Genomic DNA, 17,562 nt, shown 5'->3' on the forward strand with positions numbered 1-17,562 from the left:
TCACTGCTGAATGGGGGCCCGGTACGTCTGCAGTGGTCGGCTGCTGAGGCGGACAGGGCTTTTGGTCACCTAAGGGCTCTGTTTACCTCGGATCCCGTGCTGGCCCATCCGGATCCCTCTTTGGCGTTCACAGTGGAGGTGGACCAAGGCTGGGATAGGAGCCGTGCTCTCTCAGCGCTCGGGTACGCCACCGAAGCTCCACCCCTGTGCCTTCTTCTCGAGGAAGCTCAGCCCGGCGGAGCGAAACTATGACGTGGGGGACCGGGAGCTGTTGGCTGTCTTCAAGGCTTTGAAGGCGTGGAGACATTGGCTTGAGGGGGCAAAACACCCTTTTCTCATCTGGACTGACCACTGCAATCTGGAGTACATCCGGGCAGCGAGGAGAATCCTCGCCAGGCAAGGTGGGCCATGTTTTTCACCCGTTTTGTTTTCACCCTTTTGTACAGACCAGGTTCCCAGAATGTCAAGGCAGACGCACTGTCCTGGCTGTATGACACAGAGGAGCGGCCCATGGAACCCACCCCCATACTCCCGGCCTCCTGCCTGGTGGCGCTGGTAGTTTGGGAGCTGGACGCGGACATTGAGCAAGCGTTATGGGCAGGGCCCACTCCTCTCCAGGGTCCCGCTGGGCGTCTGTACTTTCCGTTTGCTGTCCGTGACCGGCTGACCTATTGGGCTCACACGTCACCCTCCTTTGGTCATCCAGGTATCGGTCAGACAGTGCGCTGTTTGATTGGGAAGTACTGGTGGCCCACCTTGGCTAAGGACGTGAGGGTTTATGTTTCCTCCTGCTCGGTGTGCGCCCAGTGTAAGGCTCCTAGGCACCTGCCCAGAGGTAAGTTACACCCCTTACCCGTTCCACAACGGTCATGGTCTCACCTGTCGATAGATTTTCTCACAGATCTCCCCCCTCACAGGGTAACACCACGATCCTGGTCAGGGTGGACCGTTTCTCCAAGTCCTGCCGTCTCTTTCCTCTGCCAGATCTCCATACGGCCCTACAGACTGCCGAGGCCTTGTTCACTCATGTCTTCCGGCACTACGGGGTGGCTGAGGATACAGTGTCTGACCGAGGTCCCCAGTTCACGTCGAGGGTCTGGAGAGCGTTCATGGAGCGTCTGGGGGTCTCGATCGGCCTTACCTCAGGTTTTCACCCCGAGAGTAACGGGCAGGTGGCGAGAGTTAACCAGGATGTGGGTAGGTTTCTGCGGTCTTGTTGCCAGGACCGGCCGGGGGAGCGAGCGGCGTTCGTGCCCTGGGCAGAGATGGCCCAGAACTCGCTTCGCCACTCCTCCACTAACCTCTCCCCCTTCCAGTGCATACTGGGATATCAGCCGGTTCTGGCTCCTTGGCATCAGAGTCAGACCGAGGCTCCTGCGGTGGACGACTGGTTCCGGCACGCGGAGGTGACATGGGACGCCTCCCATGTTCACCTTCAGCGCCGTGCTGCGCCGTGCTGCGCCAGCGCAGACCGTCACCGCAGTGAGGTCCCGGTGCCAGGTCTGGCTCTCGACCCGAAACCTGCCCCTCCGCCTGCCCTGCCGGAAGCTGTGTCCGCGGTTTGTGGGGCCGTTTAAAGTCCTGGGGAGACTGAACGAGGTGTGTTACAGGTTACAGCTCCCACTCGATTACCGTATTAACCCCTCAATCCATGTGTGTCTCCTCAGGCCGGTGGTGGCTGGTCCGCTCCAGGGGTCTGAGGTGCGGGTGGTTCCTCTGCCCCCTCTGGACATCGAGGGGGACCGGGCGTATGCCGTTCGCTCCATACTGGATTCGAGGAATCGGGCGTGGGGCCTTCAGTAACTCGTGGAGTGGGAGGGGTACGGTCCGGAGGAGAGATGCTGGGTTCTGGTGGAGGTTGTGTTGGGCAATTCAATCATGCAGGAGTTCCACCGTCTCCGTCCGGATCGCCCTGCACCTCGCCTTCCTGGTCGTCCCCGAGGTAGGTGTTGACGTGCTGCTGGATTCCCGCGTCAAGGGAGGGGGGTACTGTCACGACTTCCGCCGAAGTCGGTTCCTCTCCTTGTTCGGGCGGCGTTCAACGTCACCGGTCTTCTTGCAATCGCCAATCCACCTATCATTTTCCATTTGTTTTGTCTTGTTTTCCCACACACCTGTTTTACATTCCCTCATTACTTGATGTGTAAATAACCCTCTGTTCCCCCCATGTCTGTGTGTGGAATTGTTTGTTGTAAAGTGTATGTGCACTTCAGACTGGTTTGCGATGGATTATTTCAACCCATATTTTGTTGTTCTGGGAGCCGTTGGTTTTTTCCTCATTAAACTGCTTCGGTTATTACCCAGTTCTGCTCTCCTGTGCCTGACTTCCCTGCAGCCCATTACGCACCTCTTACAAGATCAATATCTTAGGTTTTGTACCATTGATTTTTCCAAGCGCTGGGTTGCGCAAAACTTAGAACGCACAGAACTTAGAACGCGGAGGTAATGAAATGCCCAGGAAATGGCACAGAAAATTTGGGCTGGTCTCTCCATAAAAGTCAACCTAACCCTAACCCTAACCAATACATGGATTTGACAGTCAAACTATTACTTAAATAGCAGTCAACTGTTGTTATTCTATAGAGGGTCAATTACAAAATTACTTAAGTTGAGTTTACATTTCATCCAATGCATCCAAAGTGTACATTAGTCTTTCCTGGTTCATAACATATTTTTTGGTCCCTTTCAGATCACAGCCATGTGTGGGCGTCAGGCTTGTAAGAGACATGAATTATATGTGAGATTCAGTGAACAAGGCTGGAAGGTGAGATTCTATCTCTCTTAACTACTCATTGTACTGAATAGATAATCATGAACTAACATTTTACCATCTTATTTGCTGTAACACACAGTATTTTTAGGGAAGCAAGGCATTTGTGTAGGATGTGCATTGTAGAGTATGTTCTTTGGATTCTTTATCATGTATTTCTCGTTGATAGAGTCTATTCTAGTCATTCATCTAATCTTGTCGTTCGATTTCTATGGTATTTCTCTCCATTAGGACTGGGTATTGGCTCCTACCTGTTAGTCTGCCTTCTACTGTGATGGAGAATGCCTCTACCCTCTGTGTTCCTGCATGAACTCCACCACCCACACTATGATCCAACTAGTGGTCAGTATGCACTACTACACCCTCTCTCACATGAACGCTAACATTACTGGTTTCAGTGGGAAAGATGGTAAATGGTTCAGACATTAATGGCAAATATAAAAAACTAAGATACAAGTTACCGGAGTCTACAATAGCAGACTGTTAATGTAGAGTAGGGATAGGGAGAAGTAACATTCAAGACTGAAGCAATTCCCCCCTCTAGTGGGAAACGTTATACTGTACCAGGTTACTACACCCACTGATAATACAAAACATTGAGGACACATGCTCTTTCCATGACAGACTGACCAAGTGAAAGCTATGACCCCTTATTGATGTCACTTGTTGAATCCACTTCAATCAGTGTAGATGAAGGGGAGTTAAAGAAAGATTTTAAAACCTTGAGAGAATTGAGACATGGATTGTGTGTGTCATTCAGAGGGTGATTCGACAAGACAAAATATTTAAGTGCCTTTGAACGGGGTATGGTAGTAGGTGCCAGGCGCACCGGGTTAAGTGTGTCAAGAACTGCAACACTGCTGTTTTTTTCATGCTCAACAGTTTCCCATGTGTATCAAAAATGGTCCACCACGCAAAGGACATCCAGCCAACTTGACACAACATGGGCCAGCATCCTTGTGGAACGCTTAGTGCAGCTTGTAGAGTCCATGCCCCGATGAATTGAGGCTGTTCTGAGGGAAAAAGGGTGTGCAACTCAATGTTAGGAAGACGTTCCTAATGTTTTGTGCACTCAGTGTATGTAGTCCTACATGTTTTTAAATAGTACAGTATCACAAACCACAGTACAAAACCATATAAAGTGTGGGCCTGTAGTATCTGTAAATCAACTAAAAATTGTTTTTTTATTTCCATATGCAGATAATAAAGCATCATTGTTCATGTAATAATCTAATATTAGCATTATACCTCTAGGAAGAGGAAATGGTCATAAAATCAAATAGATGAAAAGACGGAAACAAAAATGTTTTTGAACTACAACTTATTTTATTTAAAAATGTCAAATTCAGTGCAAAGTAATGTAGTGCATTGGTGTCTGGATCCCTCTTGGGTGGCAAAGTGTCACAAGAATCCTGTGGGGAGAGAAAACAAGAGAATACATTAAATTAATGGGTGTTAACTAATCAGGGATCAACAAAGCACTTCAAGTCCTTAATTCCTTCAAGAGAGAGAGAGAAGGAGAAAGGAGTATGGTCCCTGCAGTAGGACTACATGCTGGCCATGAGGTTCTCCAAGTGGTACTCCAGGAGGCTGGAGAGCTCCGTGACCAGAGACTCTGGGTTAAAGTACCAGGCCAGCTGCTGGCCAAACATGTCATCTAGCAGAGCCATCAGCCCGCCCTGAAGAGAACACCACACAACACATAGAAAATGGCTCTAAGTTACTAGCTCAAGAGGAGAGAAACAATTAGAAATACTCCCCCTAAAATGACATTGGAACCTGGTTAACCATGAATAAGGAAGTAAAAAGGAAGTACACTAAGAATATGGAAGTAAACAGGAAGTAACCTCTTGACTCTTACATTGAGCAGCAGCAGGTATCTGTCAGCCTCTGGCTCCATGTTGGCAGCAGTGGGCAGGAAGGAGTACAGGAGAGCGTACAGACGCTCCACAAACCCACCGGGGTGCTAAAGGAAACAAAGGAGGAGAAAAGAGGAGAGAATAGAAGAGAAGAGGAATTTAAGTGAAACTGCTAATAGAGAGATATCAAAACATGTACCAGCGAGATGCTACTTACCACCATCAGGGACTTCTGAGCTGTCATCATCCCAAACAGCACCAGCTCAAAAACGACATCTGGGCCTCCCGGGTGGCGCAGTGGTCTAGGGCACTGCATCGCAGTGCTAACTGCGCCACCAGAGTCTCTGGGTTCGCCCCCAGGCTCTGTCGCAGCCGGCCGCGACCGGGAGGTCCGTGGGGCGACGCACAATTGGGCTAGCGTCGTCCGGGATAGGGAGGGTTTGGCCGGTAGGGATTTCCTTGTCTCATCGCGCTCCAGCGACTCCTGTGGCGGGCTGGGCGCAGTGCGCGCTAGCCAAGGGGGCCAGGTGCACGGTGTTTCCTCCGACACATTGGTGTGGCTGGCTTCCGGGTTGGAGGCGCGCTGTGTTAAAGAAGCAGTGCGGCTTGGTTGGGTTGTGCCTCGGAGGACGCATGGCTTTCGACCTTCGTCTCTCCCGAGCCCGTACGGGAGTTGTAGCGATGAGACAAGATAGTAATTACTAGCGATTGGATACCACGAAAATTGTGGAGAAAAGGGGCTAAAATTAAAAATAAAAAATAAATAAAAAAATGACATCTATCATGTTCACATGATGGATCTAGGACAAGAAAACACGTTTGGAGAAAATAAGAATGATTTCATATAGATCAGCTACTGTGATGTATAAAAGACATGCATGTGGAAGAACTCAGTGAGACTTGAAAGAGTTAATGAACTCACGTTTGCCTCAGCCAGCTCCCTCTCAATGTCATTCCGCTTGGAGGGGTCACTCAGGTAGTCCACAAAGTCGTTATAAGTACGGATGAAGTTGGCCCCGTCCTATGACAAAGAAAAGAGCATCTCAGTGAACAGAACACATTTCCCCTCAGGGACGCTCTCTTTCCCTTGAAAGAGAATGAATTAGTGAGTTACCATGTGGTTGGCCTGAACCAGTGCGCCCAGGAGGACCTTTCCCGCCACAAACAGATGGTTCCTGCTCAGGGTGGAACCAAGCAGGGTCTAGGGAAGAGGGAAGAGTTAGGGTGAGGCATCTTCCTCTAGGAGATAGAACAAGATGTCACAGAGAGAAAAAGAAAAGTGGGTCCACTCACAGTGAAAGCCTGGCGCAGGGAGACAAGCCTCAGGGCGATGTCCTCCACTCTCTTGCTGGTAAGGTAGAGGCTGTGAAAGGGAGGGAATGGAGCATGTCAACCATTAGAGTCAATGGGGGATAACAGCATTATGACCACTATCCTTCAGCATCTGACAAGCCCAGACTACACAGACATTTAGAGGAACTCACTTTAGCAGAGGAACCTCCCTCTCCTCAGGCAGCACGTCCTCCTCCCAGCCCTACGACAACAAAACAAGCATTCAAAATCAGTGACCAATGCAATGACATAACAAACAATCGGTCAATGGAAGCATCTTAATGCTCTTAGTCAATAGTATGTGTGTGTAACGTCTGACCTTATAGCAGTCGTGGCCCTCAGGCTCTGGGTCAGTGAACTGCTGAGTGGTGGGCGTAGAGAAGGAGGCAGCCTCCGACCACGCTGAAGAGGAGAGAAGCCCGTCCAGCCCCATGTGGAGAGTGGCGTACACCACTGAGACATCAGTCTGCTGCTCAAAACACACAACACACCTGTTTACCACACACACAATATTAGAAAACACACAAAATCTAATGCAAAAATGCCCAGTAATGTCTAGTCTATATACATAGGAAATCGTTTATTTACCTGGTAGCAGCCAAGCGTCACGTCCACAGACGTCTCGTGGCGGAGGTGAGACACATAGTGGGTCACCCTGCCAGCCACACGCTGACAGAGAGAGAATACATGTTAAGGCCAAATGGAATAAGTGAAGAAAAATCTAATTTAATACTATTTCAGTAGTATTTACGTCTTACCTGGATCCAAGTGATGGACTGCACTTTGGTGGCACAGTAGGGGATGCCCTTTGGACTAAGCCTGGCTGTCTCCTTGGAGATGGCCCACACCAGTTGAGTCTCCAGGCCTCTCACCCTACTAACGTGGTGCATCCTCACCACCACCTGCTGTTGAGATAAACAACAAGACAACATCAACAAAACCACTTCAGCAATCGCTGTGACACACTGACAATATAGATTAGGAAGTTACAAAGACACATACCTGGGATCCCCCACGCATGTAGGTGATGATGGGGCTGATGAACTGGAAAGTTCTCCAAGCTTTAACCACCGGACTGGCATTGTTCTGCACATTACAATACATTCATGTTGGAAACTGTAAACATAGTAACCGTGATGTGACTGCGTGTGGGGGGTCTCTTTCTTACCCTGATCACAACAGGCCCACAGTACAGGGGGCTGAAGCTAATCGGAATCAACTGCCAATTGCCAGTGGCCTCCTAAAGCAGAAAGCAGACAAGATATTTGTTTCATGTCAAAGAGACAACTTGAATATCTGGGATATTTTTCAAACATAAAACCCCAAACTTTCAGAAAAGTGTACCTCAAGGATAGTCTGCACATCTGGCACATCCTCAAGGATAATAGCAGCATTCTGGACATCAAGGAGGACTGGCAGCTGTGGAACATCTGGCACATCATCCAATGGCACATCCAACTGGATCTCATCCAGGACAGTTGTTTCTAAATTGAGGAACATTGGAATATAAAATAAACAATTGTTAGGACATAAAACGTAGCAAGACTGCTAATACTAGCTAGCTAGGAAGCAAAAGTCGATCGCTTAGCAACAGTTACTAAAGTTAATGTTAGCTAGCAAGCTAGCTAGCTACAACATCTCTAGCACAAGCATTTTTGCCAAGTCTGAATTATAGAAATACACAACATTTCGCAAATTATAATGACATTGTTAAATGTAGTAAAATAAGAGTTTTAAACTCCACATACCCTCTTCGAAGTCGCTGTCCACCTGTCGACAATCACGAACCCTGCAAAACAGAAAAAGACAAGAAAAACAAGCCACAAATGAATTTGAACAACCTGTCGACGTATTAGGCCGCCGACGTCCACGCACTCTCTCCGCTAGTCTTGAAAAGCACCCAGGCATTTTCCAGTTGATTGTTCTATCTCAGGTGTCAAAAATCAAACAAGTTTGTTGTCGGCAGCAAACTGAAGTTGTTGTCGCACAGAAAACGTTCCATAGAACGTCGGTTAGATGTCTCTTGGCAACACACGTTCGAAAATGATTGTTTACAAAATTGACAACTGTGTTGCCATAGAAATGAGTTTGGAATTCTATGATTCCCTTTAGAATCCGTTAAAATTGCTTGTCATCATTCTAATGACGTCGACGTGCTTCTTCGTAGCTCAGTTGATATTTATTTTTTTATTTCACCTTTATTTAACCAAGTAGGCAAGTTGAGAACAAGTTCTCATTTACAACTGCGACCTGGCCAAGATAAAGCAAAGCAGTTCAACACATACAACACAGAGTTACACATGGAGTAAACAAACATAGTCAATAATACAGTAGAAAAACAAGTATATATACAATGTGAGCAAATTAGGTGAGATAAGGGAGGTAGAAGGGCAATAAATAGGCCATGGTGGCGAAGTAAATACAATGTAGCAATTAAAAACACTGGAATGGTAGATTTGCAGTAGATGAATGTGCAAAGTAGAAATACTGGGGTGCAAAGGAGCAACATAAATAAATACAGTAGGGGATGGGGTAGTTGTTTGGGCTATTTATAGATGGGCTATGTACAGGTGCAGTGATCTGTGAGCTGCTCTGACAGCTGGTGCTTAAAGCTAGTGAGGGAGATAAGTGTCTCCAGTTTCAGAGATTTTTGTAGTTCGTTCCAGTCATTGGCAGCAGAGAACTGGAAGGAGAGGTGGCTAAAGGAGGAATTGGCTTTGGGGATGACCAGTGAGATATACCTGCTGGAGCGTGTGCTACGGGTGAGTGCTGCTATGGTGACCAGCGAGCTGAGATAAGGCGGGACTTTACCTAGCAGGGTCTTGTAGATGACCTGGAGCCAGTGGGTTTGTCGACGAGTATGAAGTGAGGGCCAGCCAACGAGAGCGTACAGGTCGCAGTGGTGGGTAGGAAATGGGGCTTTGGTGACAAAATGGATGGCACTGCGATAGACTGCATCCAATTTGTTGAGTAGGGTGTTGGAGGCTATTTTGTAAATGACATCGCTGAAGTCGAGGATCGGTAGGATGGTCAGTTTTACAAGGGTACGTTTGGCAGCATGAGTGAAGGATGCTTTGTTGCGAAATAGGAAGCCAATTCTAGATTTAACTTTGGATTGGAGATGTTTGATGTGAGTCTGGAAAGAGAGTTCACAGTCTTACCAGACACCTAGGTATTTTTAGTTGTCCACATATTCTAAGTCAGAACCGTCCAGAGTAGTGATGCTGGACGGGCGGGCAGGTGCAGGCAGCAATCGGTTGAAGAGCATGCATTTAGTTTTACTTGTATTTAAGAGCAGTTGGAGGCCACGGAAGGAGAGTTGTATGGCATTGAAGCTCGTCTGGAGGGTAGTTAACACAGTGTCCAAAGAAAGGCCAGAAGTATACAGAATGGTGTCATCTACGTAGAGGTGGATCAGAGACTCACCAGCAGCAAGAGCGACATCATTGATGAATACAGAGAAGAGAGTCGGCCCAAGAAATGAACCCTGTGGCACCCCCATAGAGACTGCCAGAGGCCCGGACTACAGGAAGCCGATTTTACACACTGAACTCTATCGGAGAAGTAGTTGATGAACCAGGCGAGGCAATCATTTGAGAAACCAAGGCTGTTGAGTCTGTCGATAAGGATGTGGTGATTGACAGAGTCGAAAGCCTTGGCCAGGTCAATGAATACGGCTGCACAGTATTGTTTCTTATCGATGGCGGTTAAGATATCGTTTAGGACCTTGAGCGTGGCTGAGGTGCACCCATGACCATGATAGAGCATGACGCTTGCAACGCCAGGGTAGTGGGTTCGATTCCCGTCACCACCCATACATAAACGACAGCAGGTTTTATTGTAAGTCGCTTTGGATAAAAGTGTCTGATGAATGACATATATTAGTTTTATATATTCACTTACTTGCTATACAATGTAGAGGGAAAAAGGGTCAATTCAAGAGGGAGCTACGAAATGTCCAAACGTTGTTTTCTTTGCCTGATGTCATTAGAAATTACATAGAATTAATCATTAGCTTGTTTGTTACGTTCCCCAGTTTCTGTGTTGTAGTTTGTATTTGAGTGTGTGTGTTTCAGGAGATGGCTTCCTGAATTCTCCCCAAGCAGCTGATTGGTCTACTCCATGGCTAATTGGAGCTGACCCCGCCCTCTCGTCAAGACGCAGCTGTATCCAATTAGACTCCTAAAGCTATATAAAAGCCAGTGTTCTGTTCAGGAGGAAAAAAAGAGGAATGAATGCAGAGGGAGATTGATTGTGAAAAGAGATTTTTGCTGAGAGAGGAGGCCAATGGCTGTGGGTAATTAACTGAGTTAGTTGTTGCTGAGGGAGCTGATTGATTATGTCTGTGTGTCAATAGGACGCACTGTTTTGATTATTGAAATGGTTTGTTATCCTGTTTCATTTGTTCCCGGAAGGGGAAGGCACCTAGGGAGTGCTTAGGCAAGAGGCCCGCGGGCATACATAGTAGTATAATCACTGTCTAGGCACACTAGGTAAGACCTGGGCGGACCACTCCCTGTATTTTGATTAGGGCACCAGGTGGTGCTAAGTTAGGTACGTAGTGGGTAGACAGGTTAGATAAGAGAGGGGGGCTTCAACATTTACTTTCTTTGCTTTGGTTCCGTCCAGCCCCTTTTCCCCATATTACCGTGTAAGGAATAAAATCCTAGTAAACGGTCAATTCTGCCTTTTGCTGTCCTTTCTCACACCTACAGTCCATACCTCTTTCACTTCACTGGGAGTTGAGTTGTAGCAGGGTGTTGCGTTCCCTCTTCAGAGGCGTGCGTAACATTGTTCTCTACAATATTATAACATTCAAACACCTGTACTTGACAGTGTTGATGAAATAATAACGATAATTTGCTGTGACCATTACTAGTTTAGACTGCACTGCACTTGGTTGTATGTGTTCCATATTTGGTGTTGTGAGGTTAAATTCTCAGTAAATCGTCTGTAACTTTTCAACAATATATGGTTGACATTGGGTTTAGACTATTGTTTTCTGACAATGTTTTATTGATTAGGCATATTTGTAAACCTTGAATTAATTCATGATTTTGGCTATTTTGCCACCAGATGCTTTCCTATATCGTTGGCATAATATAAAATTGGCATAATATAAAATACAAATACCAAATATTGTGTTTTATAAAGTCACTAGCTAGATTGGAAGAATGAGACAAACAAGGAGATTTTTATTTTATTGTGTTGTTTAACTCCTGAAAGTATAGTCTTTGCCACAGTGGGCTATAAAGTCTTTTGGAGGACATATTGACCAAATTCAGACAAGGGGGGCCACAGCCCACGAGAAAAAAGCACTGAAGGCTCTACACTACCGGTCAAAAGTTTTAGAACACCTACTCACCTACTCATGGTTTTTCTTTATTTTTTACTATTTTCTACATTGAAGAAAAATCTAAACGATGAAATAACACATATGGAATCATGTAGTAACCAAAAAAGTGTTAAACAAATCCAAATATATGTTAGATTCTTCAAAGTAGCCACCCTTTGCCTTGATGACAGCTTTGCACACTCTTGGCACTCTCAACCAGCTTCATGAGAAAGTCACCTGGAATGCGTTTCAATTAACAGGTGTGCCTTCTTAAAAGTGGAATTTCTTTCCTTTTTAATGCATTTGACACAATCAATTGTGTTTTGACAAGGTGTGAGGGGGGGGGGGGGGGTATACAGAAGATAGGCCTATTTGGTAAAATACCAAGTCCATATTATGGCAAGAACAGCTCAAATAAGCAAAGAGAAACAACAGTCCATCATTACTTTATGACATGAAGGGCAGTCAATACGGAATATTTCAAGTGTAGTTGCAAAAACAATCGAGCGCTATGATGAAACTGGCTCTCATGAGGACCACCCCAGCAATGGAAGACCCAGAGTTACCTCTGCTGCAGAGGATAAGTTCATTCGAGTTACCAGCCTCAGATATTGCTGCCCAAATAAATGCTTCAGAGTTCAAGTAACTGACACATCTCAACATCAACTGTTCAGAGGAGACTGTGTGAATCAGGCCTTTATAGTTGAATTGCTGCAAAGAAACCACTATTAAAAGGACACCAATAATAAGAGACATACTTGGGCCATGAAACACAATCCATTCGTCCTTTGGTCTGAAGCTGTCACGATCGTTCTCCTCCTCTTCGTCTGAAGAGGAGAAGCATGGGTCGGACCAATACGCGTCAAGGTATGCAGTCATAATGAATTTATTTAAATGAAAGACGAACACTTAATACAAACTATACAAAATAACAAAACGACCGTGAAGCTACAAACGTTGTGCATAGACAGACAGGCTACAAACGTTCTGACATAGACAATTACCCACAACCAATGAGAGCCTATGGCTACCCTAAATAAGGCTCCCAATCAGAGACAACCGAAATCAGCTGTCTCTAATTGGGAACTCATTCAGGTAACCATAGACTCTCCTAGATGACTAACCAACATAGACAACGCTAGACATCTACACTCAACACAAAACCATATACTTCACCCCATAACCCCTTTACCAAATACACACCCAAAACCAACAAAACATAAACATTCCCCATGTCACACCCTGACCTAACTAAAATAATAAAGAAAACCAATAATACTAAGGCCAGGGTGTGACATAACCCCCCCCTTGAGGCGCGAACTCCGGGCGCACCATACACAGTCTAGGGGAGGGTCTGGGTGGGCTTCCATCCACGGTGGCGGCTCCGGCTCTGGTCGCGGTCCCCACGTCACCACAGTACCTAAACACCTCCTAGGCTTCCTCCAAACGACCCCCCTCCACCTTAACCCCATTGCATTCAGGGGCAGTTCCGGACTAAGGGGCAGTACCAGGGTAAGAGGCAGTACCAGGGTCAGGGGCAGTACTAGGGTCAGGGACAGTACCAGGGTCAGGGGCAGTACCAGGGTAAGGGGCAGCACCAGGGTAAGGGGCAGCACCAGGGTAAGGGGCAGCTCCAGGGGAAGGGGCAGCTCCAGGGTAAGGGGCAGCTCCGGACTGAGGAATGGCAGCTCCGGACTGAGGGACTGCAGCTCCGGACTGAGGGACTGCAGCTCCGGACTGAGGGACGGCCCATGGCTGGCTGACAGATCTGGCTGCTCATGGCTGGCTAACGGATCTGGCTGCTCATGGCTGGCTAACTGATCTGGCTGCTCATGGCTGGCTGACGGATCTGGCTGCTCATGGCTGGCTGACGGATCTGGCTGCTCATGGCTAGCTGACGGATCTGGCTGCTCATGGCTAGCTGACGGATCTGGCTGCTCATGGCTAGCTGACGGATCTGGCTGCTCATGGCTAGCTGACGGATCTGGCTGCTCATGGCTAGCTGACGGATCTGGCTGCTCATGGCTAGCTGACGGATCTGGCTGCTCATGGCTAGCTGACGGATCTGGCTGCTCATGGCTAGCTGACGGATCTGGCTGCTCATGGCTGGCTGACGGATCTGGCTGCTCATGGCTGGCTGACTGATCTGGCTGACTGATCTGGCTGCTCCTGTCTGGTTGGCGGCTCTGGCAGATCCTGTCTGGTTGGCGGCTCTGGCAGATCCTGTCTGGTTGGCGGCTCTGGCAGATCCTGTCTGGTTGGCGGCTCTGGCAGATCCTGTCTGGTTGGCGGCTCTGGCAGATCCTGTCTGGTTGGCGGCTCTGGCAGATCCTGTCTGACGGACGGCTCTAGCGGCTCCTGTCTGGCTGGCGGCTCTAGCGGCTCCTGTCTGGCGGACGGCTCAGTAGGCTCATGGCAGACGGGCGGCTTTGCAGGCTCATGGCAGACGGGCGGCTTTGCAGGCTCATTGCAGACGGATGGCTCAGATGGCGCTGGGGAGACGGATGGCTCAGATGGCGCTGGGGAGACGGATGGCTCAGATGGCGCTGGGGAGACGGATGGCTCAGATGGCGCTGGGGAGACGGATGGCTCAGATGGCGCTTGGCAGACGGGCAGTTCAGTCATCGCTGTGCAGACGGCAGACTCCTGCCGGCTGAGGCGCACTGTAGGCCTGGTGCGTGGTGCCGGGACTGGTGGCACCGGACTGGGGACACGCATCTCAGGGCTAATGCGGGGAGCAGGAACAGGGCATACTGGACCCTGGGAGCGCACATTAGGCCTAGTGCGTGGTGCCGGAACTGGTGGTACCGGGCTGGGGACACGCATCTCAGGGCTAGTGCGGGGAGCAGGAACAGGGCATACTGGACCCTGGGGACGCACATTAGGCCTAGTGCGTGGGGCCGGAACTGGTGGTACCGGACTGGGGACACGCATCTCAGGGCTAATGCGGGGAGCAGCAACAGGACGCACAGGACTCTGGGTACACACAGGAGGCTTGGTGCGTAATTTAGGCACTGGTGGTAAAGGGCTGGAGACACGCACCATAAGGCTAGTGCGTGGAGGAGGCACTGGTTGTACTGGGCTGGGGACCGTCACAGGAGAGTTAGTACATAGGGCTAATATAGGAGGTGCAGGACTAGGGAGGCGTACAGGAGGCCTGGTTCGTGGGACTGTCCTTTCCAGACGGGTAGCACGCACATCAGGACGAGCATGGAGAGCTGATTCAGGTAACCATAGACTCTCCTAGATGACTAACCAACATAGACAACGCTAGACATCTACACTCAACACAAAACCATATACTTCACCCCATAACCCCTTTACCAAATACACACCCAAAACCAACAAAACATAAACATTCCCCATGTCACACCCTGACCTAACTAAAATAATAAAGAAAACCAATAATACTAAGGCCAGGGTGTGACAGAAGCCCAAATTTGAGATTTTTGGTTCCAACTGCCATGTCTTTGTGAGATGCGGTGTGGGTGAACAGATGATCTCTGCATGTGTATTTCCTACCATAAAGTATGGAGGAGGAGGAGGTGTTATGGTGTGGGGATGCTTTGCTGTTGACACTGTGATTTATTCAGAATTCACACTTAACCAGCATGGCTACAACAGCATTCTGCAGCTATACGTCATCCCATCTGGTTTGGGCTTCGTGGGACTATCATTTGTTTTAATAAATTATTATAAAAAAATAAAAACTATTGTTTGTTACTTTTACACCTTTTTCGTGGTATCCAATTGGTAGTTACAGTCTTGTCTCATCGCTGCAACTCCCGTACGACTCGGGAGAGGCGAAGGTCGAGAGCCGTGCGTCCTTCAAAACACAAGCCAGCCAAGCCGCACTGCTTCTTGACCCGGAAGCCAGGCGCACCAATGGGTCGGAGGAAACACCATACACCTGGAAACCCTGTCAGTGTGCATTGCGCCCAGCTCGCCACAGGAGTCGCTAGAGCTCGATGGGACAAGAACATCCCTGCCGGCCCAACCCTCCCCGCTGGGCCAATTGTGTGCCTGCCTCAAGGGTCTCCGGGTCGCGGCCGGCTGCGACGGAGCCTGGACTCCAACCAGGATCTCTAACTGCACAACTTGCCTTAGACCACTGCGCCACTCAGGAGAATGTATTTGTTTTTCAACAGGACAATGACCCAACACACCTCCAGGCGGTGTAAGGGCTATTTTACCAAGAAGGAGAGTGACGGAGTGCTGCATTAGATAACCGCAGAGTAAAGGACCGCAGAGTAAAGGAAAAACAGCCAACAAGTGCTCAGCATATGTGTGAACTCCTTCAAGACTGTTGGAAAAGCATTCCAGGTGAAGTTGGTTAAGAGAATGTAAAGAGTGTGCAAAGCTGTCAAGGCAAAGGGTGGCTATTTGAAGAATCTCAAATATATGATATGTTTTGATATGTTTCACACTTTTTTGGTTACTACATGATTCCATTTGTGTTATTTCATAGTTTTGATGTCTTCACTATTATTCAACAATGTAGAAAATAGCATTTTCTTCTTTGACGCACCTTATGTGTAAACTTCTTTACAGTGAAATAATCTTGATTGGTGATCTCAACTGGTGTTGGTTAAAGCCGGTGTCTGATGATTTAAAAATGTTTTGTAATTCTATGAATCTTACCCAGTTGATTAACTCACACACTCGCCCAAATCTTAAATGCTCAGATAATATCAAATCAATCAGGGTAGATTTAACAAATGTTCCACATAAATATTCTGCGGTTGGTGTTTTTTGTAATGATTTAAGTGACCATTGTGCTGTTAGAAAATACTACGGTTCCTAAGACAAACCCACGTTTTATTCGTAAGAGAAATTTGAGGTGTTTTAATGAGCAGGCTTTCTTTCATGATTTGTTTTATTTAGACTGGAGCAAGATTGAGCTTATCCCTGATGTGGAAACTGCCTGGATATTATTTCATGATGGTTTTTTACAAATAGTAAACAAGCATGCCCCGTTCCGCAGGTTCAGGGTTGAAGGGCGGGATAATCCATGGTTTTCTTCTGAGCTGTCTTGTATTATTCACGACCGTAATCTAGCCTGGGCTAAAGCAAAGGAAATCATGTTCTGATGCTGATTGGCTTATTTTTAGGCAGTTACGAAACAAGTGTTCTTTTCTTCTCAGGAAGGCCAAGTCTGAATATTTTTATGTCTGTTACCACTGATAACCTGAATGACCCTAGAAAGTTTTGGAAGGCTATTAAGTCTATGTCTGGTAACAGTAATGTCAATGAATTACCGTCATGTGTTTTGAAGGACTCTCTTGCTGTATATGACAAAACTGAAATGCTGAATTGTTTCAATGAGCACTTTGTATCATCTGGTAGGCTGTTTGATTCAGTGTCCTCTGTCTCTGTACAACCCTGTGTGGATGAACCAGTGAGAGCTGGTCAAACTTTTAGCTTTTTGCCATTCTCAGTGCAGGTGGTACATAAAGCCCTGAAATCCTTAGATCAGAGAAAGCCTGCAGGTCCTGATCTTTTGGATCCCTGCTTTTTAAATCCGGCAGCTGATTTCATAGCTGAACCACTTGCATATCTGTTCAATCTAACCCTGGAATGTAATGAAATTCTGGAAATCAGCATTTGTACTACCACTTTTAACAACTCTTTTAAATAATTATAGGCCAATCTCAAAGCTGTCACCCCTGGTGAAAATACTTGAAACCCTTGTGAGTGAACAGCTAAAAGAGTTTTAATTTACTAACTCTATTTTATCAATGTACCAAATCGGGCTTCAGGAAGAAGCATAGCACAATTACAGCAGCCATGAAGGTTTTAAATGATATCACTGAAGCCCTTGACAAAAAACAGCACTGTGTCTCACTTTTTATTGATCTCTCTAAGGCTTTTGATACAGTTTATCATGCTATACTAAGGCAGAGCTTGTCGAGTGTAGGTCTTTCAGAGCATGCAGTTGCATAGTTTGCTAACTATCTGTCTGATAGAACTCAGTGCACTCAATTTAATGGGCTTAAGTCTGTTAAATTGTCTGTCTTTAATGGTGTGCCCCAAGGCTCTGGACTTGGTCCTCTCTTGTTCGCTATTTATATAAATGATTTAGACAAAAATGTCCAAAATGCGCAACTTCATTTTTATGCTGATGAAACTGTTATTTACTGTTGTGCCTCGTCTCTTACAAAAGCTTTCCCGAACTTGCAAACGGCTTTTTATACTGTTCAACATAACTTGTGTCAATTGCATATTCAACAACAATATTAAATTGCATATTCAACAACTTACAGAAA

The 17,562-nt window shown here is 47.1% G+C and overlaps 1 protein-coding gene across 4 annotated transcripts; it reads right to left on the reverse strand.

The window, feature by feature from the left end:
• Window positions 1–4,005: 4,005 nt before the first annotated feature.
• LOC129845683 (uncharacterized) lies at window positions 4,006–8,916 on the reverse strand. 4 transcript variants are annotated; one of them, XM_055913556.1, is made up of 13 exons: window positions 7,710–8,912; window positions 7,306–7,445; window positions 7,130–7,201; window positions 6,964–7,047; window positions 6,720–6,866; window positions 6,550–6,630; window positions 6,281–6,430; window positions 6,114–6,163; window positions 5,923–5,992; window positions 5,744–5,830; window positions 5,552–5,650; window positions 4,632–4,736; window positions 4,006–4,182 (listed from the first exon to the last, which is right to left on the reverse strand). In XM_055913556.1, exons 1-13 carry the CDS (start codon window positions 7,867–7,869, stop codon window positions 4,021–4,023), a joined length of 1,407 nt encoding a protein of 468 aa, XP_055769531.1. In that variant the 5' UTR covers window positions 7,870–8,912; the 3' UTR covers window positions 4,006–4,020. The 4 variants fall into 4 exon arrangements, 3 of the variants coding, with proteins under 3 accessions (XP_055769531.1, XP_055769534.1, XP_055769533.1); XM_055913558.1 differs by lacking the exon at window positions 4,006–4,182 and adding an exon at window positions 4,204–4,449 and having other exon boundaries at window positions 7,710–8,916; XR_008758066.1 differs by lacking the exon at window positions 4,006–4,182 and adding an exon at window positions 4,847–5,429 and having other exon boundaries at window positions 4,646–4,736; window positions 7,710–8,909.
• Window positions 8,917–17,562: the final 8,646 nt, after the last annotated feature.

Source organism: Salvelinus fontinalis, unplaced genomic scaffold, assembly GCF_029448725.1.
Source record: "Salvelinus fontinalis isolate EN_2023a unplaced genomic scaffold, ASM2944872v1 scaffold_0337, whole genome shotgun sequence".
NCBI lineage: Eukaryota > Metazoa > Chordata > Actinopteri > Salmoniformes > Salmonidae > Salvelinus > Salvelinus fontinalis.

What these genes read in the sequence shown, in the direction of transcription:
- LOC129845683 (XM_055913556.1), bottom strand. Translation starts at nt 7,869, where the DNA reads ATGCCTGGGTGCTTTTCAAGACTAGCGGAGAGAGTGCGTGGACGTCGG. An exon ending in GTGGGCCTGTTGTGATCAGG is followed by an intron (nt 7,048 to 7,129) that starts GTAAGAAAGAGA and finishes TGTAATGTGCAG; the next exon opens with AACAATGCCAGTCCGGTGGT. An exon ending in ACATGCGTGGGGGATCCCAG is followed by an intron (nt 6,867 to 6,963) that starts GTATGTGTCTTT and finishes TTATCTCAACAG; the next exon opens with CAGGTGGTGGTGAGGATGCA.